General features: G+C 38.9%; 1 protein-coding gene across 1 annotated transcript; it reads left to right on the plus strand.

Annotated features, from left to right (window-relative positions):
• Window positions 1-217: 217 nt before the first annotated feature.
• Window positions 218-23869, plus strand: LOC139479146 (DNA primase large subunit-like). The gene is made up of 12 exons (XM_071261926.1): window positions 218-392; window positions 5291-5400; window positions 6977-7071; window positions 10923-11043; window positions 12389-12475; window positions 13579-13716; window positions 14751-14894; window positions 16193-16375; window positions 17527-17653; window positions 18490-18572; window positions 20483-20645; window positions 21905-23869. Exons 1-12 carry the CDS (start codon window positions 239-241, stop codon window positions 22066-22068), a joined length of 1569 nt encoding a protein of 522 aa, XP_071118027.1. The 5' UTR covers window positions 218-238; the 3' UTR covers window positions 22069-23869.
• The last annotated feature ends 1733 nt before the right edge of the window (window positions 23870-25602 follow it).

The following is a 25602-nucleotide window of genomic DNA, read 5'->3' on the forward strand; positions in this document are numbered from 1 at the left end:
ACTTTAGTTGATTCATTTTCACGAGGAGAACGGTTTATTAAATTGTTTTCCTCAAACTATCAAAAAGTGTCAATCGATATAAAAACGATGTAAACATAAATACTATGTTGTTTTCCAATGTTGATCAAAGGAACACGAATAGTTGATAAGAATATATGATATTTCTGTCTCGTAAACCGGAAGGGAATCCCCAGTGTAAATAATTTGGCGGGAGTTTCTCCGTGCACGAAAGTTAGCTATGGAAATCATTAAGACTAGACAGCGACGGCCAGGTGGTATTAAGTCAGAAGTTAAGCAAAAATACGCACATCCGCTTCAGTTTTACTCACTGCCACCAGAAGAGACGATTTCACTTCAAGAATTTGAAGAATTTGCAGTAGAACGCTTAAAAGGTTGGTGCTGTCACAAAAGGCAGAAAGGTGTCATCTGGTTGTCCTTGTCAATGCATGTCAGTTGCATCCTTCTAACGTATTCGAAATACAGCGATTTATCTGGGATTTCAGACTGACTTTCCTTGTCAGGCAAATTCAACATAATAATATATTAAATTTCAACAAAACAACTTTCTCTGATTCTAACATTAAACGTCGGCAAATGTTACTATTCAACATTCTCACCCAACTGTAATTATCATCAGTTATATATTTTCGTGACTGACTTCATTTATTTCCTCCATGGGGATTCTTGGTTAGAATTTGTCCCCACCATCAGGTACTTGTTGTAAGAGTCGACCAAATGTACTTGGATTGGGTCAGTCACTGTCTTGGTCGGTGGTGTGTCATAGTACTCCAATGGCATGGCTTGTTGTTTACAATATCAATCACTGAATTGTTTGGTTCAGATGCAATTAATGACAGTTCGCTGTCATATAGTTTGAATCATGCTGAATCATGCGTAGTGAAACAATAAACTACAATGAATAAACTAAACATTGATTTATTATATAATAATCCAATCATCTGCGGAATCACTTTCCAGATACTCCTACTTATGTTTTTGAAAATGAATGTATCTAGTATGAACTTATTATACCCCCGTTTGCGAAGTAAATCGGGGTTATATAGCGTTCCGTCCGTCCGTCCTACCGTCCGAGCTTTTGTACGGCCCATAACCCTAGCTTCACTAAACTAGCCACTCCCATTTACCACAATGAGTACTTGTGCCTTTTGCTAGTTTGAAGATTCTGAACTATTTAATTTTTGCTGTTTCCATGGAAACATTAAGAAACTTAAACTTTAAGGGTGGGTGTTTTGTACAGCCCATATCTCTTTAACTATGTATCCTAGCTTTACCAAACTTGCTACACACATTAACCACAATGAGTACTTGTGCCTTTTGCTAGTTCGAAGATTCTGAATGTTTTTATTTTAGCCGTTTCCATGGACACTGATGAATCATGGTGAAGCATAGATTTTGGGTAGAGTTTTTGTACGATCCATGTTTACAATATTATGTATCCTTGCTTCAGCAAACTTGCTACATTAACCACTAGGATCGTTTTTTATCTTCTATAAGATTTTGAAAGTTTTCTCTTCTGCTGTTTTCATGGAAACATGATGGAATTTAGAAATTTTGATGACTGGTTTTGTATAGCTAATATATTTTCCAAAATTGTTTCCACACATGTAGATCATTATAAGTATCTGTGCTTTGTGTTAGTTTGAATTTATGAATTCTTTACAATATCTGTTAAGGCTAGATGTAAAATTATTAATTTATTGATTTTCTTATATGATATTGTTCCATTTTTTATGTTTTTCTATATCAAGTTTTGGGTCCTTTTGATAATTCTTCTTATTTAACTCCTCAATCAAATTTTTATTCAAAAGTGTTCATGGTGATCTACTTCCTCGTAGTGAACACTGATAGCATGGGAGATTTGATGGGGGGGGGGGGGTGTCAATTGTCACTGGAACTCTATCTTAGTTTTTAAAACATTGAAGTTAAAATCAGTTAGAAATATGTAATATTTCATTAATTAAGAAACTATTTACTATTTGTTGTTGACCAGCGGGGATAATGGGGGTATGTGAACTTTGCTCACTTCTTTCTTGTTTTTAACTGGGGGGCACGGGTGGCCCAGTCGCCTAATGTCCCGCGATTCGCCGTGCAGAGTTGCGTCTCTTGGGCACGCGAGTAACCTATGATTGTGGGTTCGAATCCCGGTTCGCCCAGATTATGTTTCTAGGTTTGTCAGCACCCTACCCCTGCTCGTGGGTTTCACTGAAGTGGTAAACGTCTCAGATTTGTATCACTTTGGGCTCTCCTCCCACTTAAAGCTGACACGCCGCGATGTAACTGCAATACCGTATTCGACGTAATAAGAGCCCATGGCGATATTTGCTAATATATTGGCTAGTGAACAATCCCAATTAGCACCCCTTCCAATTGATTAATGTACACAAGACTTATTTATTCGCGTATAATACACACTCATCTGTTATATGCACCCTTAAGTATGGGAATTTAATTCTGGAAAAATATATCTGTCGTACTTAAACATTTCAGGCGGTCAGCATAAACCACGAAATTTATCTTTCAACTTTTTTTTTTTACCCAAATAATATTCTAATAAGAGCCCCCTATTCCTAATTTTGAGAGCGCCCTGGGTGCTTATTAGGTCGAATACGGTATTGTTAAAAGCGGCGTTAAACCCAACTCACTCACTATTTTTAACTGGTGAGTCTACTCAATGCTTGGTTTCTTTCAGAGAAGTGAGGTTACAAGACACATTTGGGAATGAAGTTTCTTACTCTATCATCTCTGTTTCTTTATCTTCCATTGGGATAGTATGATTACAATACTCATTGTTGGAAATACAAAAATTATGTGAATCTGATACTTGCGTGTGTAGTATAAACAACTATCTCCGATATCCGTTTTAAAAAAAGGCCTCTTGAATATGTCTCTAGAATATTATACACCTAATTTTTCATTTTTAGCTAACCTGACTGAAAGTCTGTGAGCTTATGCTGTGGCATGTTTGTCCACTGTCTGTCCTCTGTCATAAACATCGTTTCCTCAGAAACCAATTAAGCTAAAGCTTCACTCCCTTATTCCCACCAATGATGACACCCTAATTTGTTGAAGAGGTTCGAGAAAATTTTTCAGTATGGCCACCACGGCAGCCATTTTAATAAACCTCTTTATGGCAATTTCTAAAAATATAGTATTGTTAAAAATGGTATGAAATTTGGTAAAAATGTAGTAAGTAATCAGGTTCAACATATATGTTTGATTTCCTTTTGTGATACTTTAAATTTTGACGTTGATTTGACTTTTGTACTTCGACCAATCTGTAAGTTGAAGCTTACTATGGCAATTGCTATGCCAATATCTTTCAAAATGGGAATCTATTAGCAGTGTCCAACCCAGGCCGCGAGATTGCGCGATTAAAAAAAAATCAAATCTCCCCTCATAAAAAAATCAAAGCACGATCTGTCACGGACAGTAATTTCTTGTACAGTCACTTACTTTATCAGCTGTTTATACCAGGGGTCCGGAAACCGTCATATGCGCCGGACATGTCCGATTGGGAATCTCAAATGTCCGGTTTAAAATATTGCTTACCGGACATTTAAATTTTTCCGTCCGGACATTTTAAAAAGTGTTGTCCGGACATTCTTAAATTTTGACCGGACATGATCAACAGTTAGGGCTGAGCAGTTTCTGTCTGCAGTTGTAACACAATGAAGATTATCTACACTGACAATCTTTGTTTGTTTTGATTGCTGTTAACACATCGTACCTACATGATAGTCCAATCGGTCAATCACTGTAATAGGCAATAAACTGAGTTGACACTGATTAATCGAGAATTAATTACTGAGAACATCTTGTTAATTTGAATAAAATGTGTTTACAACTGTACATAAATACCTTGCATCATCGATGTACCTCATTATCCTCACAATGCTACGAAAAACTTTTCCCGTGAGGTCACATGATAACAAAATATGGGATAATAGTCTCGATCCAAATGTTACAATGCGTACACTTGAGGAGACTCATGAATATTATTTAGACCGTTCACTACGTTAACAGAAACAAACGTATATCTTCCATATATATCTAAAATGATATTATTTGTTATTACTTGTCCGGTGAATTAAACAATTTAAATTGAAACAATTCATAATTCATTATATTATGAATACATAACAACTTGTAATGTGTGTGTGAAAAGTCGTACTAAAATACACTATTTGAAGGGGGCGTGGCCTAAATGCAAATGTCCGATTGGGATTTTAAATTTTCCTGACCCCTGGTTTATACCTACCTTTAGATTCAGTACTCACTAAATCTTTAATCAATTAACGAAGAAAGACAGTTCACAGCAAACATTGTAAACAACTGTCGAAGACCGATTGATAACAACCGGAAGTTCGAACACGAGTGAAGTCCCATGGGTTTGCTGAATAAATTATTGATAGGATTGGCACAGGAAACGAAATTTGATTTACTTCAGTAGAACATGTATCAAAACTTTGATCTAAATTATGTTGTGTTTTGTTGTTTAATAATCAAAAACCTTTGACAAGATGTTTAAAGACAATAGATATTCTATAGTTCTGAAAATATTTTTGAGCATTTTAGTTTGTTTTAGTTTCGTTTCTGAAATCACACAATATGAATCGCCGACTGTCATAGCAGACGATCTTTTGAATAGTGAATGACCATGAGAATGACCAAAAGAATTACAGACATTTTTTAATCAAAAAGCACAAAGCATTGTTATTCATTTCAGTTCTTCATTCTGATCTGTTACACTTTTATATGATGATGTTCCAGTACATAATACAAAATAAGACATTTTTGAAGAAAGCAATTATCCCCCCTACTTTTTCAAAATCCCCCCTATTTTCTACATGATGGGGGGACAAGTCCCCCCTTGATTTTCAATTCTGGGTTGGACAATGATTAGAAAACCACTGAGCATGATTAGAAAGGGGCGGTCGGGTAGCCTTGTGGTTTAAGCATTCACTCGTCACGCCGAAGACCCGGGTTCGATTCCCGACATGGGTACAATGTGTGAAGCCCATTTCTGGCGTCCCCTGCCGTGATATTGCTGGAATATTGCTAAAAGCTGCGTAAAACCATACTCATTCATTCATTCATTGATTAGAAAGCCCTGTCCCCTGTTAGCAAAAAAATGAAGATCATTTGCACAATCAGGGAGTTGCACGGAGATATGGTTAGTGTGGTGGCCAGGATCAAATTTCACTAGCATCTGTCCTGCTTGCCAGCACATTTGTCAAGCCCTGTTGTAGTGTATTCATTACTGTTTCAGTTCTGAAAGCTGTGGAGACTGCCTCTGTCCGGCATGTTCGAGGTTCAACTGAATATGTTGCATACTTGGAAAAGGAGATAAAGAATACCAAGTTCAAGTCACTACTAAAGGTAAAGATGTCAGAAAACTCCTCTCATGCTTTACCTATTAAAAAACACCTGGGACAAGAGAAAGGGTAACCTTTTGTTGCTTAGAATTGATGGATCCAATTTACTGTCTCATTAGTCCTAATGATTTCCACGGAATACTAAATAATTTAGTATTCTGTTGAAATCATTTGGACTAATGAGAGCTCTTTTGTAATGTGTCATTGATGATGTGTATAAAAGTGAAACTTGTTGCCAGTTTTATGTAGTCCTGAAAAAATTCAAATGAAATCATTTTTGGTACTGGTGGATTTTAAAGTTCACATCATCTTCTCGTCCAACGGGACACTCATTCGATGCGGTGTGAATAGAGACTTATTTTGAAAAGTCACTTGTCTTTGCATCCCTTTGAGTCTGAGCCTGATAATCCTGTGATTTATATTTTGAAGAACGATCCATGTCGCCATGGTATGACGACACTGTATCAACCAAGTCAGTAAGCCTAACCACCTGATCCATTTGGTTGCCTCTATCACAAGCATGGAGTACTTTAGACCAATTCTAACCCCATGGGTAAATTACTGTCACCTATTCCCTGCTGACAGTGTTGCTTAATTTCACCTTATTTGTGATCATACCATAATTGATATAATTAGTCTTGGTGTTTAACCAGGTCAGATGCAAAAGTGTTCAAGAACGTCTACAGTTATCTGGTCATTTCAACAGAGATATTATTTTGGTAGAAATCTTTGTAAATGCATGAGTTTTGCCGAAGCAGTTAGAAATAAAAGCTTTTCTGACATGAACTGACAGTGGTTTAACTAAATCTGCTTAGAGGCCGATATTCAGCCCAAAGTCAAAACAAACATCATCAAAATCAGATCTTAGTTCTGCATACTGCTAAACAATGATCTGTGGATATCCCAATTATTGACCGACCAATGAAATGAAAAAAACAAGAAGTCAACATTAGCCAGTTGAAAAGCAGCTTTCTTGAGCTTTTCAGCTCTAGTAAACAGAAAACTGAACATAAGAAATTTGTGATTGTCTAATCATGCTAACAGATGGCCGAGATTGTATGGCAGTACTACCCTCGGGCTATGGAAAGTCTCTTCCATTTATCCCATTGAAGCAAGAGAGAGACAATGATTTTGACGGAGTCAGTAGTACAGCCAGCAGCTGTCGTTAGGAATACACTATTTTACCTATACCTCCATATATAGGAAAATATGATTTTAAAAAAATCCCAGTTTTGAACAAAAAATGATTTTTTTTCCAATTTGTCAGCCATGTGCACTTAGTTTGGAATCCCAGATAAATCCCTGACAAATCCCTGACCGACATCTTTTTGTGTAGCATTTGCATGTTCCACAAGTTTCCCACACTGTCATTGTTGACAAGGGGTGGTTGGGTAGCCTAGTGGTTAAAGCGTTCACTCGTCATGCCGCAGGCCCGGATTCAATTCCCCTCATGGGTACAATGCGTGAAGCCCATTTCTGGTGTCCCCCGCTGTGATATTGCTGGAATATTGCTAAAAGCGGCATAAAGCCATACTCACTCACTCACTCATTGTTGTCAACGATGTGCTACTTTCCAACAGGTATCTTATGGCGGTGAGGTGAAGGAGGACGAGATGGATGCTCGTAGGCTGGACCACATCTCTCACTTCATCCTGAGGCTGGCATATTGTAGATCGTAAGTTTAACTTTGCATCCACACTGCATCCACAAGAAAGATGAAATGTAAAATTTCAAAGCAGGGTTAAACCCAACTCCCTCACTCACTCTTTAATATTTATTGTTGTACAGAATTTCTTGATCAGAATGTCAAGAGGCATGGGGATAAACAAATAACATGTTGATTTGGGGACAGATTTGTAAAACAAGTCTTTATCAAAGTTTTTACTATGTAAAAAAAGTACTATTTACCATATATTCTTGAGTATAGTGCGCACCCAAGTATAAATCGCACCCCCCTCTAGCGTATTCAGTATTTTGGAAAAAAGAAAATATTTGAATATTATGCACTAAAAAAAAATACACTGTTGCACTTCAGCGAATTCTGGTAAACGAACGGGTGATGAGAAAAATTTTCAGTACAAATTTAAAATTTGAGATAAGAAATCACCAGACATGTTGATTTACGGTTTAAATTGTATTTTTTGTTCTGCTAGGCATTGTTTTACATCCAGGGATTGAGATTACCTTGTGTATTTTCTCGTAAACAGCAATCGGAAACAGCAATCAGCTGTACACGTTTCCTTGGAATCTACCGGTGATTCGGTCAAGACGCACCCAATGATATAACTTTACAGGACTTTATTGCAAGGATCGGCCAAAATTGTATCTGAAACAATTTTTTTATCAGGAATAATATATTCCAATATCTTGTTATTTTAGTTGCAGCTTTTACTAAATATATATAAAATAATAATAACCCTAAGCGTAGCAGCTGATCGCTATTGCTAGTTATTATTTTTCACATGGAACCAGTTTGACCGGTCACTGCCGAGGCTCCTGGGCACATAATCGAGAGAACTACGTGTTGACATAGAATCGTCAAACTATAACAAATATGACTTTTAACGAGTTATGGCATTCAAGATATATGTATCCATTCTCTGTCAACTAAAGTTTGTTTCAAGGTGCCAATAGCGGTAATCTGACCGTGGTGGCTGTTAATAATGGTGAGTTGTGCGATATTCAGAACGTTTGACACAAGATTTCGCCGAAATTAATTAAAACAATATTAAAAGGAATTTTTAATAAAATTTATAGAATAAGTTACAAACATAAGTCCAGATATACAAAAAACACCAGACAGTGTATTACATGATTAATTTGCATACTTCAGTAAGGATTTGTTAACATGGTATTTTTGGTGTTACGTGCTCATGGTAAAGTCTGCATTGGGGGAAAATAACCCATCAAAACTCATTATGGCGTGCATAATGAGCACCCCCTTCTACACAGCTGTGTTTTCTGAAAAAAAGTGTGCACTATGCTCAAGAAAATACGGCATTAAATTATCCTGACTCACACTGCATTTCTTCTTTCCATCCTTATTTGGATCTTTGTGCTTCCAGCTTCTAAAAACATTTCACCCAATCACATCCCAGCATCACCATGGTCACCACCCAAACAAATGGGTCACGCACTGTAATCCCGTGCGTGTGACCTTTCACAACTTGATCACCTGGATACCTCTGCCACATCATTCTCTCGCCACCCCGTTGAGACATGTATTGAGTCCTCGTGATTGACACTCTTGAGTTCGACCTCTTATCTACTGATCGACCTCACAAATCTAAGATGATGTTTTGGACAGCTTTTGATGAAGATGTTGCTGTTAAAACATAGCTGTTGACTGTCACCTGTATGCCTGTTGCTACTACAGACATATGTACAGTTGGGCAATAGACAGTACCTCCTATCAGAGACCACAATCTCTCTCCCGACGCCTCATGTTGTATTGACCCCATCTTCCCAAGGCAAGAGCGTTAACTGACTTTAACAATCCAGTTACCACCATTTCCGAACTAGGCTGGAATTCCTGGCCTCGATCGTAGCGCCACCAGTGGTTATTACGAGTTATGTTCCTTCTAAGCCTCTCCTATGGACCAATCAGATTCCACCTCTCGTATCACTTGCCTTTGCTTCACACAAAATGGTGGCGCCCGGTCAAGATGATCTGATCGATAATCAAGCTCTATATTGTGATAAAATGGGTCTTACATCGCGAAATGCATCAAATTACGTGAGCACCTTGATTATAGACATGGAAAGATTTGGAAAATATCTGTTGACAACGAGTTGGCGGTGCACATGCTTTGCAAATCTTGCCATCGACTGAAATCTGTCCGACAGTTTACGAAACGGATTTCGATTTCGGTACACGATTTTGATTGGACTATACATAGACTCGTTAGTCCAGCCAAAATGTAAATCCATAATACCAGTCTAGTTCGGCAAGGGTGGAAACCAAACTTTCATAGTCAGTTAACTCTCTTGCCTCGGGAAGATGTCTGCTGTCGACAGCCAGTAGGATCGCCATCGCTTCGACCTATATCCCTCTCCTAGCCGTTTAGTAGATCAACATCGATACCAATCTTCTAAGGATCTACATCGATACTCATCACCTACGGAACAACATCGTGATCGACATCGATACCCTCCGCTTATGGATCAACATGTGGAGTGACAATGACACACCTCTCCTCGGGGTTGACATCAACATCGATATCGGGGCACAGGTTCTAATTATACACAATGTCTGCAATGTTACCAACTTTGAGATGGATTTATGACCTGACATCGCAATTGTCAAGCGTTAATTGGATCTGCGTTTCAAGGCTTTGTTGAAGAATTGTATACTATTGTCAGCCAAGAATCCTAAGTGAACAGGCACCCCATTGTTGACGTACCTCCCTCGTTTTTTTTCAAGACCACATCAGTGACTTCACTATCGATGGAGGAAGATGCACAATTGATCACTATTGACAAAAATCTTAACGTCATCCTTCGCCATCAAACCCCTGCTGTATGAACCACTTGCGGAGTAGAACTTTGAGTTGATCACCCTAAAGACCTTTTTTCTCCTGACCCTTAGAACTGCTGCTAGAGTGACTGAGATCCACACTTGCGATGTTAACAGGGTCCAGTTTGAGAGCAATTTCATTAAAAACAGATCTAAGTTCTCGCTGCCGCTAAACAAAGATTTGAGGACATCCCAATACGGGTCATGTCAGAACAACCTTTCGTGAACTTTGACCGACCACTTGATTTACAAGAAGTCGACACGAGCAAATTAGAAATCAGCTCTCTCGATCTTTATGGTATTCCTTTCAACCTGACGACTTCCATTTCAGACTACGCTTGAAGAATATTTTGACACAGTTCTACATTAAAATTTTGAAAACTGAACAAACAAACGTTCTGGAATGTCTAATATATAGTTGAGATTGTATGGCAGTGCTTTCCACGAATTGTGCAACATTTCCTCCATTCAAAGTTTATCCCACAGAAGCGAGAGATAGACGATAATTTTGACGGAATCTGTCTTGGGGTCCGTAACTTTGGAATACCCCGTGTTAACCTTTTTCGAGGTTGCATGATTAGAAAACACATTCCAACTGTCATTTTCATGATCTGGTTAGCGATACTCTGATTGGTCGGATGAAAGGTCGTTCTGATGTGACCCGTAATGGGATGTCCTCAGATCTGTGTTTAGCGATAACGAGGACTAAGATCTGATTTTAATGAGATTGGTTTGAGAGAATACACAAAAGGAGAAGGTCTTTCTGGGACTTCCCACAAGATTAGTGTGCCTGACCCATTCATTTGAGTGGTGACCATGGTGATCATGGTGATGCTGGGATGTGTTCGGGTGAAATGTTTTTAGTTCAAGCACGTTTCCACATAAGGATGGAAAGAAGAAGGAAGAAATGCATAGTGTGCGATACGATAAGTATATATGCAATTTAAAGTAAAATTTACAATTTTATCTGTTCATCTGACAGTCTATTGTGTGGTTTGATTTTGTTTCAGAGAGGATTTAAGACGATGGTTTCTGCAACAGGAGCTAGACCTTTTCCGTTTCCGATTCCAGAGACAGAAAAAAGACTCTCATCTTTCTTTCCTGAAAATCAACAATCTTGGTTACAAACCAGTAAGTATTCAACCAGATTTATAAAAACCCAAAGTACACGTGTTACAGTGTCCTTCCTTGTCTCAAGAGCTGACTGAAGATCGATAGGTAACAATGTGTGATTGTGTAGCATCGGATCCCAATGGCACGGATCCTTCCTCTTACTGTCAACAAGTGGTTTGCCTGGCCCAGACTTCATTATATACATTATTATTTAGGTGTAATCAGAGCTACAGATAAGCTGTATATTTGCATATAATAACCCCCCCCCCCCCAAACAAAAAATAAAATTAAATAAAATTATTCAAAACCCAATTGCTTTCAATTAACTTGCATACAGAAACGCGTGTATTAAATAGAAAACTCAGTCATTTGAAAACAGCACCAGTAAATACCCAACGAAGGTTTTGCAGCATGCGTACAACAGAGCTAATTTCAGAAACACAATTACGAGCTAAGTTACTTTCCGAGTCAAGCCTATAGTTAAAACCATTAGATACATCTTAAACATTATTTCATTTTTTTAAAATCTCCAAGTGCTTACTCATTTTGGGAAAAACCCAATAGACTGATGAATAGATGAGTGAAAAAATATTGGTTACCTAATGACAAATGTAATAACCCAATTCAAAGAGAAACCATCTTGTAAAAACTCATTTGCTCAAAAAGTTATCTGGAGCTGAGTATGGGATTGGGTGGTCAGGGTTGCTGACTTTGTTGATCGTATCCCAATTGTGTGGATCGATGCTCATAATGTCAGTCAGTGGACACTGTCCCGACGCGATTATTTGCGACCGCCGTAATATAGCTGGAATATTGCTGACTGCGGCGTTCAACAACAAACAAACAGTGTTTGTGTGCCTCAATTTCCTAACTGATCAGTATTTACTGACCAATATAGGCACCACATACATGAACTCTACTGCCGTGAATAATGCACAAAATAGTTACCTCACACTTATTGTGTCATAGATATATATCATTGTTGTGGTCTTGAAATGAGGATCACAAGATTTCATGTTTTGGAACAAGTGCATGATTTAAACACAGAAAATGTCTACCAAAAATCTGTTCCACAAACGGTGGCAAAATCCACCAAAAAGTATTACAATCAAAAGAAATGAGCTCTGTCAGTTGGCTTAGAATACAATAGACAACTTTTGTTAAAAATAACCAAATGGACTGCACCGAAAGGAGTAAGTATATTGAAAACTTCAAATCAAAAGATTATCTGCATGAAAATATTTCTTTATTGCCTATCTGCTGTATGTGCGATGAGGGATTACAATGTTAAGGCTAATTTACTTCTTCAGTATGTTCGAATGTGTTTATTTATTTATTTGAAAAATAATCTTTCTGTCAACAGATTCCTGATGAAGAAAAGACAAAAGTGTTGCCATACCTCGTGGCTTGTGACACACCTGCGCGAGTAGAGGTCAATGAGTACTACAAGGTACATGTTCAGCTTAGGATTCATAGCACAGCTTATACATAGCTTTCAGCCTTCATCAGAAAGATGAATTTTGGCACATATGGTTCTCTTTATGATGACTTGGTTCAAATCATTAGGATATTTACAGTGTTTTTCTGAAACTATTGGAAATATTGTATGGCATTAGAACAAATTGTTCTATTAGAAGGTTTATGAGTCTGGAGTTGAACTTAGTGTATAGTAAATGTATCTGTTGTGTATTGGACAATGATCGACAGTAGTACCTTCCTTCTTGGAGATTTAGAAACATTGTACATAGTTACTTGTTCTGTATTTGTTTATACCTTGGCTCTCAGTATTTATGCAGAAAATATTTGAATAGCACTGCTTACACAATCCCATTAAAATCAGATCTTAGTTCTCCCTATCGCTAAACAAAAATCTGAGGACATCCCATTACGTCACGTCATCCGACCAATCAAAGTGTCGCTTACCAGATCATGAAAGTGACAGTCGGAATGTGTTTTCTAGTCATGTAACCTTGAAAACGTTAACACAGTATATTCTGAACAACAGTTACGGCCCGTATGACTGATTCTGTCAAAATTATAGTCTATATCTCGCTTCCCTGGAAGTCGCCAGGTTGAAACGAGTGCCGTAAAGCTTGAGAAAGCTGCTAATTGGCTGATGTTGACTTCTTGTTAGTCATTTCAGTGCTCGGTCAAAGTTCACGAAAAAGTCGTTCTGACGTGACCTGTAATGGGATGTCCTCAGATCTTTGTTTAGTGGTAGCGAGAACTTAGAACTGATTTTAAGGAGATTGACTGCTCACAGGAACTTTATGTGCCTGCTTAGGTTGACATTTTTTACGGCTGATTACATACCTAGGTGAACTATTTCTTTCATGGTGATCAGTACTTATCCAGTGAAAAATAAATCTTGTTTTAAAATTAGTCTAGATTTTAAAAATACAGAAGCATTCTCTCCTTGTTTAAATGATGACTCTATTGTTGCTGGCATGTTTGACAAGTTTCTGCCTTCTGAGATGAAAGGACCTGTTTTGAAAATATGCTTTCACTCAAACTAAATATATGTTTGTATCAAGGTCCTTTACTCTGTCACAGGTTCATTTCACTGAAGCACTGGATTTAGTCCGAGGAAAGAGAGTATACTTGGAACGAGGTTTTGCGTTTGTTGCCCAGGATGACCTGGCTTCCATTTTGTTGTCTGTGTACAGGACGAGACTGTCACATGCCCTGGCTGTAAGTAGAACTGCTTTTCAAGAATACAGAATTGAGGGACATGCTCCAGTTAACATGGGGCGGTCGGGTAGCCTAGTGGTTAAAGCGTTCGCTCGTCACGCCGAAGACCCGGGTTTGATTCCCGACATGGGTACAATGTGTGAAGCCCATCATCAACCACTATCTAAAGACTTCCAGACATATTGTACATATTACATGGTTCCCTTACTGTCTCATCTAAGTAGGAAACACTGTTGTCAAACTGGAAATGCAGCCCCAATGCCATTGAACTCGCACCCAATTGAAATCTGAAGATTACAGACCTTAGAAACTTTTTAGATCTCTTCTGAAAACTCACCTGTTCAAAGCCTGTTGCTACTAACGTGCAAACAGTGATGTCCAAGTCCTTGCAAAACTGCAGACCCATCTCTTTAATGTGTCTTACATTACATTGCGTTCCTTAGCCATACCCAGGACAGTTCATTGCTCCAAAGCACTTCTGCGCAGTTATAATCAACTGGAAATAAGCTCTTAATAAATGTATAAGTTTTAAGTTATTCTTCTTATTATTTTTAAGTTATTATTTTTAAGTTGTTGTTGTTGTTGTTGTTGTTGTTGTTGTTGTTATTATTATTAATCACTGGATTGTGTGGCTCAGACTGAATTATTCACAGGTGATATAGTTGGACTATTAATGAGTGTGGCTTTTAACAAATAAAGATACAAACAAACTGAACTATTTAATCGTTGTAATGCAAAGTTCGTACACCAGCCAGATGACACAATTGTACGATGGTATTTGTCACACTTTCATATTTGATCTTGTAGCTGTTTTGTACTGACACAAAAACTTGGAATTAGTCTGAGCAACAATATCATGAAATCACCTTGGATATTTTTTCTGCAATTACTTCTGCAGTCATTTATGGATACAAATCACCTGCTGTTATAAACAAAGCCACAGGAGCCTCATTCTGGCTACTTAAAAAAACTTGTGACGACTTCCAGTTCAGACTAATACTCCCAATTAATTCTTTTTGATGATTACGAATCAGGTGACTTGTCGAGCCTTGCCGCATCTGGAGGAGGACGATCGCCTTCTGCCAATGTTGTGTGGTCTGAGCAAGCGCTACCTGGGTCAAGACTATAACAACAAGAAAACCAACGTAGGGCAGATCACTGCTGACATGATCGATTTGGTGAGTGTGTAAATCAGATAGACCCATCTTCCCGAGACAAGGACATTAACCCACTATAAAAGTGCAGTTTCCACGCTTGCCGAACTAGGCTCTATCGTAGCGGCACCAGTGACTACCGTATTCGACATAATAAGCGCCTAGGGCGCTCTCAAAATTAGAAATAGGGGGCTCTTATTAGAATTTTATTTTGGTGAAAAAAAACAGTTGAAAGATAAATTCTGTGGTTTAAGCTGACAGCCTGAAATGTTGATGTACGACAGATATATTTTCTCAAAATTAAATGCCCATAATTAAGGGTGCTTATAACACACAAGTGCGTATTATACGCGAATAAATAAGACTTGTGTACATTGATCAATTGGAAAGGGTGCTAATTGGGATTGTTCACTTGCCAATATTTTAGCAAATGTCGCTGGGGGCGCTTATTATAGCTTGGCGCTTATTACGTTGAATACGGTATTAAAAGTTATTTCCTTTCTATTTCCCTCCTATTGACCAGTCAGATTCCATCTCTCATATCACTTGCATTTGCGTCAAACAAAATGGCGGCGACCTGTCAAGAAGATCTGATCTATAATCAAGATCTGTATTGTAATAAAACAATGCCCAGTTAGCATACACCTGCTTTTCAAATCTTGCAGTCGACCGAAATCTGCACGTTGAAATCAGTGTTGTTTACGAACCAGATGTCTACTTCATAGCGCGATTTTGATTGGTATATGCATAGACATAGTCTAGCCAAAATGTAACTCCTGAATTCCAGCGTAGTTCAGCAAGGGTGAAAACTTGACTTTTATAGTCAGTTAATGCCCTTGCCTCAAGAAGATGGATAGCTCTACCAAGCTGATAAACTTTTCATGAAGTCTAGCCCCCCCCTGCGAAATATACACCACTCATTCTAGTCATGTATTGAATCCAAGTTCCACAGCATCATCAATACTGGTGGTGTATATCTACCGTAAATCATGAAATTAATGCATCACCAAATTAATGATCCATAATATAAAATGGATACTCAAATACTTTGTTTTTTTTCTTGTTTGTTCATGTATTGATGCTTAGGGCCCACAAATACTTATTGCTCCTCGTATATCATATATTGTGGAACATTGCTCTTGCTGTCAACCATAGGTTTGCCTGCCCAAGCTTCATATATTTACAAAATGGAATTTAACCCTTTGTTTTGCTAACTGTAATGAAAAAAGAACAGAGACACACACCAGTTCCTGTGAAATATGCCATTGCTTGAGTTTCGTAACAGAAGAGATCCTGATCGATGATGTTTCTTCCTTGTGCAGCTCTCGCGGACATCCTTTCCGCCTTGCATGCAGCAGCTGCACCAAGGCCTGCGCAGCAACCACCACCTGAAGCATGGCGGCAGGATGCAGTATGGACTCTTTCTCAAGGGCATCGGTCTATCTCTGGACGAGGCTATGAAGTTCTGGCGAGCTGAGTTTGTCAAGGGAATGGATCCTGATAAGGTTGGTTTTGTGGGTGGAGTTTAGCTTGGTGATCATTGGGTTGAGCCCTAGTTTATATTCTGATTTTGTTACTTGGTTTGTCCGCACCATACTTTTGAAACCATGCTGTGCAAAGTGGTGTTAAATCCAACTCTGTCACTGGTTGTTTAGCATTAGAAGTGCAGTGATACGGAAGGCTACGGTATCAGAGCTCCAGACAAGCTTTTGGTGTTGTGGGTATTTTACCCATGCATTTTAATATCATTGGGTATCAGTAATTCTATCTAGGTATTCAAATTTCTGTTACCCACTAGTTTTAACACATGTGGGTATTTAAGTTAAATATTTAAAAACACTATTCATCTAGTCCCTGCAAACTGGTGTCGTGTGGGTTTGAGAGGTTTATAGGACTCAAAAATACCACGATACTTCCACAAAAAAGTGTGATGTCAAATGATCATGATGTGACTGTCATCGTGTAGTTTGGCAAGTTGCTGATTTGCTAATCGAATATATAGGGTTACTTCACAATATTTTGATGATACACACAAGTTTTTATTTTTGTAGCGTATCTGTAATGTTTGTTGCGTATTTGATACGCTTGGATTTTAGTTTACTGCGTATTTCTGCATTTCTGATGCGTATTTTACGCAGAGACGCAGCTTATCTGGAGCTCTGCGTATGATACATATTTCGATACACTAGATATGTTATGTATCTTAATACGTCAGAAAAACAACGCAAAGGCCATGAATTGAACAGATTTGTTTAATTTTAAAGAGGAATAAAGCCACTTACATGACAACCACTTACCTTGATGAAGAAAATCCTGTCATAACCTCAATACATCCTTAAGACGAAGCTGACAAGTCATTTGGTCAAACAAAAAACAAAATAAACTGAACACTACTGTACCATATATAGAGTATTAACTAACCTCCAACTTTCCCTTTGAAATCCAAACTCAAATTAGATCCGCTGATCTGTTAACAAAGTCAATATTATTGAAATAGGTTTGTTTGGCCATGTTGCAGCTTAACTTCATTCCAAGGCTCCAGTTGGCCTTTTGAAAAACTCTTAGAACAGGGTATGAAGATATGATGGGGGCAAATAACGTACAGTATATGATTCAATGATTCAAGAAATGATTCAATAAACATGTTTATCGTCAGTTTGACAAGCAGTACTCGTACAACATCCGTCACAACTACGGCAAGGAAGGGAAGCGAGCAGACTATACCCCGTACAGCTGTATGAAGATCATCATGTCAAACACACCCGGACAGGGGGACTCGCATGGTGAGACATAAATCTACGGCATGAGATTGCAGGATTCCTGCAATGTCACTGTTCATTCTTGCAAAATTATAGGTGAGGTGAAATGGGGTTTAACGTCGCGTTCAAGATTATTGCACTTATATAGCGACGTGTATGTGTGTGTGTGTGGCTGCTTGTACTAGTCCGGTCTGATGCCGATTTATAGTGCTAGCACACTGAGATACCATGCCGCAGGTTAACATGAATACCCCACTCAGACACAGTATACTGACTCAGAGCCGACCAGTCCTTGTTTTAGCCCCTTAATGCTGAGCGCCAGACAGGGTAACAACAAGTACCATCTTTTAACGTCTTTTGGTATGACACGGCTGGGGATCGAACCCCGGACCTTCCACTCTCCGGGCGGACGCTCTACCTTTAGACCAAAGACTGACTCATTGATGCTCACAGGGGGTATGTAATAGCCTTGATCCCGGTTGGTTGGTTGGTTGGCAGGCACGCACCCACCCACCTACTCACTCACTCACTCACTCACTCACCCAGTCACCCATTAACTCACTCACTCACTCACTCACTCACTCACTCACTCCCCTGGCGCTCGGCATTAAGACTGGTCTGTTCAAAAGTCAGAATACTGTATCTGAGTGGGGTATCCATGTTAAACTAGCATGGTATCTCAGTGGGTTAGCACTATAAAACCAACATTAGTCCACACAAGTACAATCAGCCACACACATGTGCATGCACATCACAATATAAGTACCGTGATCTTGACTGCAGCGTTACACCCCATTTTCTCACACCTGACCTACAGCTGTATGCTGAGAGTATTTCTACACTTCCATATCTCACTTCAGGTTGTCCCTTCCGACACTGTGATGGCGACTTGCTCAGACAGAAACTAAGAGCCCAGAATATTGCTAAGGATGCCATTGATGAGGTAATATTGATTTGTGCATGTCAGAAAGATTTAGAGAATAAGCAGTAAACTACAAGGAATTATGGATTATCTATTCCGATTGAATTAATTTTGTAAATGCAGAGTTTGTTGTTTGTTTCTTGTTTAACGCCACACTTAGCAATATTCCAGCTATATGATGGTGGTCTGTAAATAATTGAGTCTGGACCAGACAATCCAGTGATTGACAACATTAGCATCGACCCATGCAATTGGGATCGATGACATGCATCAACCAAGTCAGCGAGTCTGACCACCCGATCCCATTAGTTGCCTCCTACAAGCATAGTCAACTTTTACGGCAATCATGGGTTGCTGAAGACCTCGTCTACCCCGGATCTTCACAGGCTGGTAACTCCAGAGCCTGGGTGGTGGGGACAAGATTGTTTCAAGGGGGACTCATCATCCATAATCAGGGATGAGAATCTTCCGCGGATCCGCGAAATTTAGTGACCACAAATTTGTTAAAATGTGATGGCTTCCCCATAAACACCCCCAGATTATGGACCATGCTCCATTGCAAAGAAGTTTCAGCTGAAAAGGGAAATATCCATTCTCATCCCTGCATAATTCTTATTTGCGAGGAGGTTATTCTATATATTATCCAGTGTTGTTTTTAATCTGAGAAATGAAGAAAAATGTGTGTTTCTAATCACAAGTGGAGACAAATAGTTGATCTATTGTTGTGAAACAAGGTCACATAAAGCTGTCTGTGACATGTACAATGGATGCCGTCATGATTAATTTTTCACAATAACGATTTAATGATAAATAATTATAAGTGTGTTTGTCAGGCGCTGTTTTCCATCCACTATGTGGTTGCTCAAAGCGCACTTCTTACCCTGGTCAATGGATCAGTTTGCACGCAACAATCATTCTCGGCTCCATGGGGAGTATGCACCCCGAGCTGCCTGTGAGGCGATAGAACAGCCACATTGCCTTCTCATCGTACCGTGTACCCATTCACTGCTGGGTGAACAGAGGCATCTTGCAAACAAAGTCACATGCCCAAGGAGACACCACATGTGTTACATGTGCTTCAGGGTAGGGCAGGACCGAAGCTCTAGAAACTCTCAGGAGCTAAGCTGCCGAGCACTGTCACCCATCCTGTTACATCGATTAAATGTCGCTGCACGTCAGAAATTGAGGGAAATATGACAAAATGCTTATGTTTTATCCATTTGCTCTTATTTGTGCACCTTGCCCAAATTTATATTAAAATATACTATTCCAGTTTTTATAGTTATTTATATCTTTCCATGATGCACAAACATGATTCTAATATGTCAAGTTTTAATTTGAACGACATATCTGATTATCCCTCTCAAATGTTCATAACATTTTTATTAGTTAAATTCTGGGTTTTACCTTGTCTTTCAAAAGTGTGGGTCCAGGCAACCCCCAATACTTAATTTTAAGGGTCCTTGCAGGAAATATGAGGGTCCTGTGAAGGAATGAAATGATGTAGTGTACTGTACATTGAGATGATTACTTCGGAGCTTGGAATGAGGCAAATGATCGTGTGGACAGTGGTCATGATTGATGGATGAAACGGCAGAGGCCCACATCTGGTCTTGATGTGATGTTGATACAATGAATACTATTCTGCATCTTCGGGACGAAATTATTAATTTTTATCTGCATCCATTCTTTTACATTTGTTTGTTGTGAAGGCTTTCCTTCTGATTTAAGCTGATATAACTGGAATACTGTTCAAAGTGGCATAAAAAACGAAAATTCTAACATACTTACTCAACTTCAGACAAAATGGTTGATGTCACTATACGTTTGTAATTATCATAAACGAATGGGGATGCAACACACATAACTGAATATGGAAAATTTGCATGTATGGTATCATGTACAATGTTTCTGTATCATTGTCTTTCCAGATATCCAAGTTTGCAAAGGAAGGTCACTATCAGTTAGCATGTGGGCGATACTTCGATGCATCTCACAACATTTCTGGGGACAATGTTGAAACAAGCATCAACCATCCCAACCAGTACTTCGAAGAGAGTCAAAACATACGCAAGGATGGGGGAAAGAAACTAAGTTAGTATTTTCACTATTTTTGAGTACTTGAGCAATATTAATGAAATAGACAAGCCATTACATTATCAAATACTATACAACACATGGGCGGATACAGCTTTTTTTAAAAGGGGTGGGGGGGGGTGGGGGGTGCACAATTAAGATCGATTTATTGTCTTTGGTGGTTATTTATACAGAAATAAAGATTTTTTTCGAAATAAAAAAGGGGGGTGCGCACCCCTGTTCCCCCCCCCCCCCCCCCCCCCCCCTCTGAATCCGCCCACGCAACATCTCCTAACAGTCAGTCACATTGTTCCTGTCTGGGCACTTGAAACCTCAGGGCACTGGTCTCCCAGTCTTTTTAGGAGCTATGAATAGTTTGGCATGGTTGCAGCCCTGAGAAGTGCCAAGATCTGATGTTTGTGGTTTGAAACCTGGATTTATCCTGATTGTGGTTCTGGCTTTGTCAGCATGCTAGAGTGTCATGGTCGAAATGCATGACTTGGGCTTTTTCCCACATCAAGAAGACCTGTGATATAACTTTGGTACTGTTCAAAGTGGATTTACACACTCACTTAGAATGTCCCTATTGGCATGATTAGAATTTAGGTCGTATATATTCATGATAAATCTTTGTACCTATTTTGATGCATCTTCCTGAGGCAAGGGCGTTAACTGACTATAATGAAGTCCAGTTTCCACCCTTGCCAAACTAGGCTGGAATTTCCAGGCTTGATCATAGAGCCACCAGTGGGTAATACAAATTATGTCCCTTCTAATACTGCAGTCGACTGAAATCTGTACGTTGAAATCCATGCTGTTTACAAACCGAATGTCTAGTTCGTTACACGATTTTGATTGCACTTTGCGTAGACTCGTTAGTCCAGCCAAAATGTAACTCCATAATTGCAGCCTAGTTCGGCAAGGGTGGAACCTGAATTTTTACAGTCAGTCAACTCCCTTGCCTCGGGAAGATGATTTTGATGAGACTTGTTATAATGCAACCATTTTTGAAAATATATATATAATTTGTTGCAATGTTTGTATCACTTTTCATAATAACTGGAGTAACTAAAATATAGTGTTCATGTGAAATCACTTATTTCATTAAATCTTTACAAGATGAAAGGATTTTTCTTGTGCACTTCATGCACTGATCATGGTAAAGTACTGGTCATGAACTAATCTGTCCAATCCTGTAATTAAATATTACTTGACATGAGCATCAGGCAATTGTAATTTTTAGCCCCTGCATCAATGTCTTCAATCATCTTTTGCAGACACCCCTAATCCTGGTAGGGTCATTCGGGTCAGCGCATCTCAGAATTCTCAGGCTGTGAAAACTGCAAGTCAGCTGACAGACACACAGAACACTGGTCTGGATGAAATGGAGGATGATTTTCCCATGGAGGAATTAGATTCAATGCTTCAAGAAACTCAATAATCCTAGTTCTACAAGGTTTCCAGTTAGGAAGCACTGTACATTACATAGAAGTAATTATTTATGGACTAAATTTTGACAAAGCAAGCATTTATCTGGACCGTTCGATGGCTGATATTTGGCCCCAACACGCTTAGTTATTCATGTTTTACCTTACCTGGCGCAACACAGTGCTTTTGCTTCCCTACCGTCACAAACAGACTATAACAGCCCACGCCTCGATCCCCCGGAGGTATCCACCTTGGCCCATGCTCCCTCATATTCCTCTCCATCTGCCTACACGACAGATGTGCTTACAGTGAACTGAGACTCACCTCTGATACTTTTAAGTTGATTCCTGACGGATGTTCGATGTTTTTCCTTGAGTATATCCTTCCGCTGACATATATTCTTTTCTCTTTTTGCTGTTTTTCCCAAGCAAAAAACAGCGAGAGTACCTCAGCACTTTTTCATGTCAAGGTCGCCATTTCGTGGGTTGCGTTGAACTCTCTATTACAAATAATAATAAATCTCTCATATATTTTGTGGACGGTCGGGTAGCCTAATGCTTAAATTGTTCGCTCGTCTCGCCAAAGATCCGGGTTCGATTCCCGACATGGGTACAATGTGAGAAGCCCATTTCTGGTGTCCCCCGCCGTGATATTGCTGGAATATTGCTAAAAGTGATGTAAAACCATACTCACTCACTGGCTCTCATTTATTTTCCTTTAAATTAATTTTTTTTCATGTTTCGTATTATAAAGGTGGGATATGATTGTTGCCTGGTTTGCACTGTCCACACTAAAGTGGTGTTTGGGTGCATGGTTCCACATGTTTACTTTTTGATCACATATGGCAGGAAAGGGCAAGGGCTATAGTCTGTTTCAACTGTCTCTCTGTTCCAGTAGGGGGCACGGGTGGCCCAGTCGTCTAAGGCGTCGCGATTCGCTGTGCAGAGTTGCGTCCCTTGGGCACGCCAGAAACCTATGATTGTGGGTTTGAATCCCGGTTGGCCCGATTATGTTTCTAGGTTTGTCAGCACCATACCCATGCTCGTGGGTTTCACCGAAGTGGTAAACGTCTGAGACCTGCATCACTTCGGGCTTTCCTCCCACATTAAGCTGACACACCGTGATATAACTGGAATACTGTTGAAAGCGGCTTAAACCCAACTCACTCACTCACTCACTCTGTTCCAGTACTGTCTCTTAGTAAAGGTAGGGAGGGAAGCTAAAGCAGTGTGTAGCGTCAGGTAAGTATAAAAACATTGCATTTATCACAAAATGCTCATTATTGCATTGAATGAATGTGAAATATGTCTGAATTTATGTAAATAAGAACTAACGAAGCAGCAACAGTTGGGAACACTAGATAAATTCCTGTAATGGTCATAGTGTAAATAGGACTCAGATCGAACATAATTTTAGAGTGCTTATGTTGTGTGATGCGGATATTGTGTCATCATAACCCATGGCATGGAAAGTGCTCAGGCTATCAACCACTGGTTTGTCTGATCCAGGTGTGATTAGTGACAGAATGCTATCAGTTTGACATGGCTGGAATGTAGTAAACTACGGTTATAACGAACACGCTTATAATGAACTGAAGGATATAACAAACTTACTTTTTTGTCCCGACTACTTGCTGTAGTCATGCTGTATATGCACTTATAACGAACTACGGTTATAACGAACTAAAATTAGTAGTCCCTTTGAGTTCGTTATAACCATAGTTTACTGTAACTGGTCTATGAAAACTTTCCTTGCTTCTACCGAATTATAAGAAACCACAGCCATGCAACTATTTCTTGTTAAATTCTGCTGTTGTACACTGTATATCTTCTGTCTACAATGTCTCATTGCAATGAAGTAAAGAAAAGTGAAATAAAAAAAATGCTGTCATGTTGTCATTCATGTATTCATCTAAACAAAAAACCCAAAGACATATAGTTAATACCATCATTTAATATACTGAGATGGCCTGAGATTAAAGTTACAGACAGAATATTTTTTGGGTTCCATTTTCACATGGTTTTTTTTGCAAAACAAATGACATGCCTATGCACGTATTTGCATGAATATGGGCGCCTTTTTTTGCAAAACACCTGGTATCGTCACTATTTAATAGTTATTCATAAACACATCTTTACTAAATAGTTTGAATGGACTTCGCTTTCAGAAGAAATTTATTATGATTATACATATTTTCTTTCTTTGAGAAGAGGAATTGAAAATTTTAGGGTTTTTTGTTCACAAAACCTAAGATATCATGTAAAGAATATAGTTAGGGGGTATCCATGGACAAGTGACATATTTCCAGTTTTTGTAAGGAACAACTTCTTTAACTTCTCAATGAAACTTTAATTTACAAGCATTTGTTTACAACAATTAGAGATTGGGGGCTAGTTTTTTAAACCTTCCAGTATTATTATCCCCAGCCAGGCTAGAATTATGTTGTGGCGCAGTCCGTCCGTCTGTCTGTCCGACCCACAGAGGGTACTAAGCTTGTGAAATCAACTCCTCCTACAGTTTCCAGAGAATATCCCTGACACTCTACTCACAAGATGTTGACATGTTGATGATACGCATATCGCAGTCCCGTTTCATTTCGACAAATTTTGACCGAGTTACTACCCCTGTTTCACGGAATTTCATTTGCCTAATTGTGAGAGAGTGTAAGTATTAAGCTTGTGAAATCAGCTCCTACAGTTAAAATGTGCACATGTTTAATATATCCATATCACCGTCACGTTTCATTTCTTTTCATGTTGAGAGAGTTACTGCCCTTGGTTTATGAAGCTCGATTTGCACAACTGTGAGAGAGGGTACTGTTTTTGTGATGTCAACTCCCACATTTTTCAGGGAATATCCCTGACCCTCTAAACACATGCCGCTCTACACACAACATGTGTTATTGATACACATATCGCAGTTGTTATAGATTTGATTTATTTTAACAGAGTTACTACCCTGGTTTATGATCCTCATTTTGTCACCTGATACAGGTACAACTTTGCCAGGGTAACAACCATTAGAAAACAATGTCATTTAGTCTCTGTTGTGAAAATGTCACAATATCTAACTATAGTTAGTTTCCTTGTATAAGGATATTGTTGGGAGAGCTACATCCTTATGGCATTAGCATTCAGACTGGATTACTCCCAACAAAATGTTCTGCACAATTTGGTTCAAATGCAGTGCCATCTACTGTTGTTATTTCATAAAATACAAAGAAAATATAAACTCGTTAAAAATGCGGGGGATGTTGTGCTCTCAGAGCACTCTTGTTAAAAAGGGTGTGGTACAAACCGTGACAACAAAGTTCTATTTGTTTGGTATTTTTAGAATAATATTTTATTATTTGTTTGTTGCCATGGTTTTAGTGAACATTTCCCTACATAACACCGATCTGTCTGTCTATCTTATGTGTTAACATTCTGTCATACTGACTGTAACTCTGGCAACTGGTGACAGGGTTTTGTGAAAATGAAAACATTTCCACCATCCCACTTTCTGACAAAGAAAATAGTAAATCAAACTTCTAAAAGGTACAATTGAA

Source organism: Haliotis cracherodii, unplaced genomic scaffold (genome assembly GCF_022045235.1).
Source record: "Haliotis cracherodii isolate W230 unplaced genomic scaffold, xgHalCrac1.p SCAF_4, whole genome shotgun sequence".
In the NCBI taxonomy this organism is placed as follows: Eukaryota; Metazoa; Mollusca; class Gastropoda; order Lepetellida; family Haliotidae; genus Haliotis; species Haliotis cracherodii.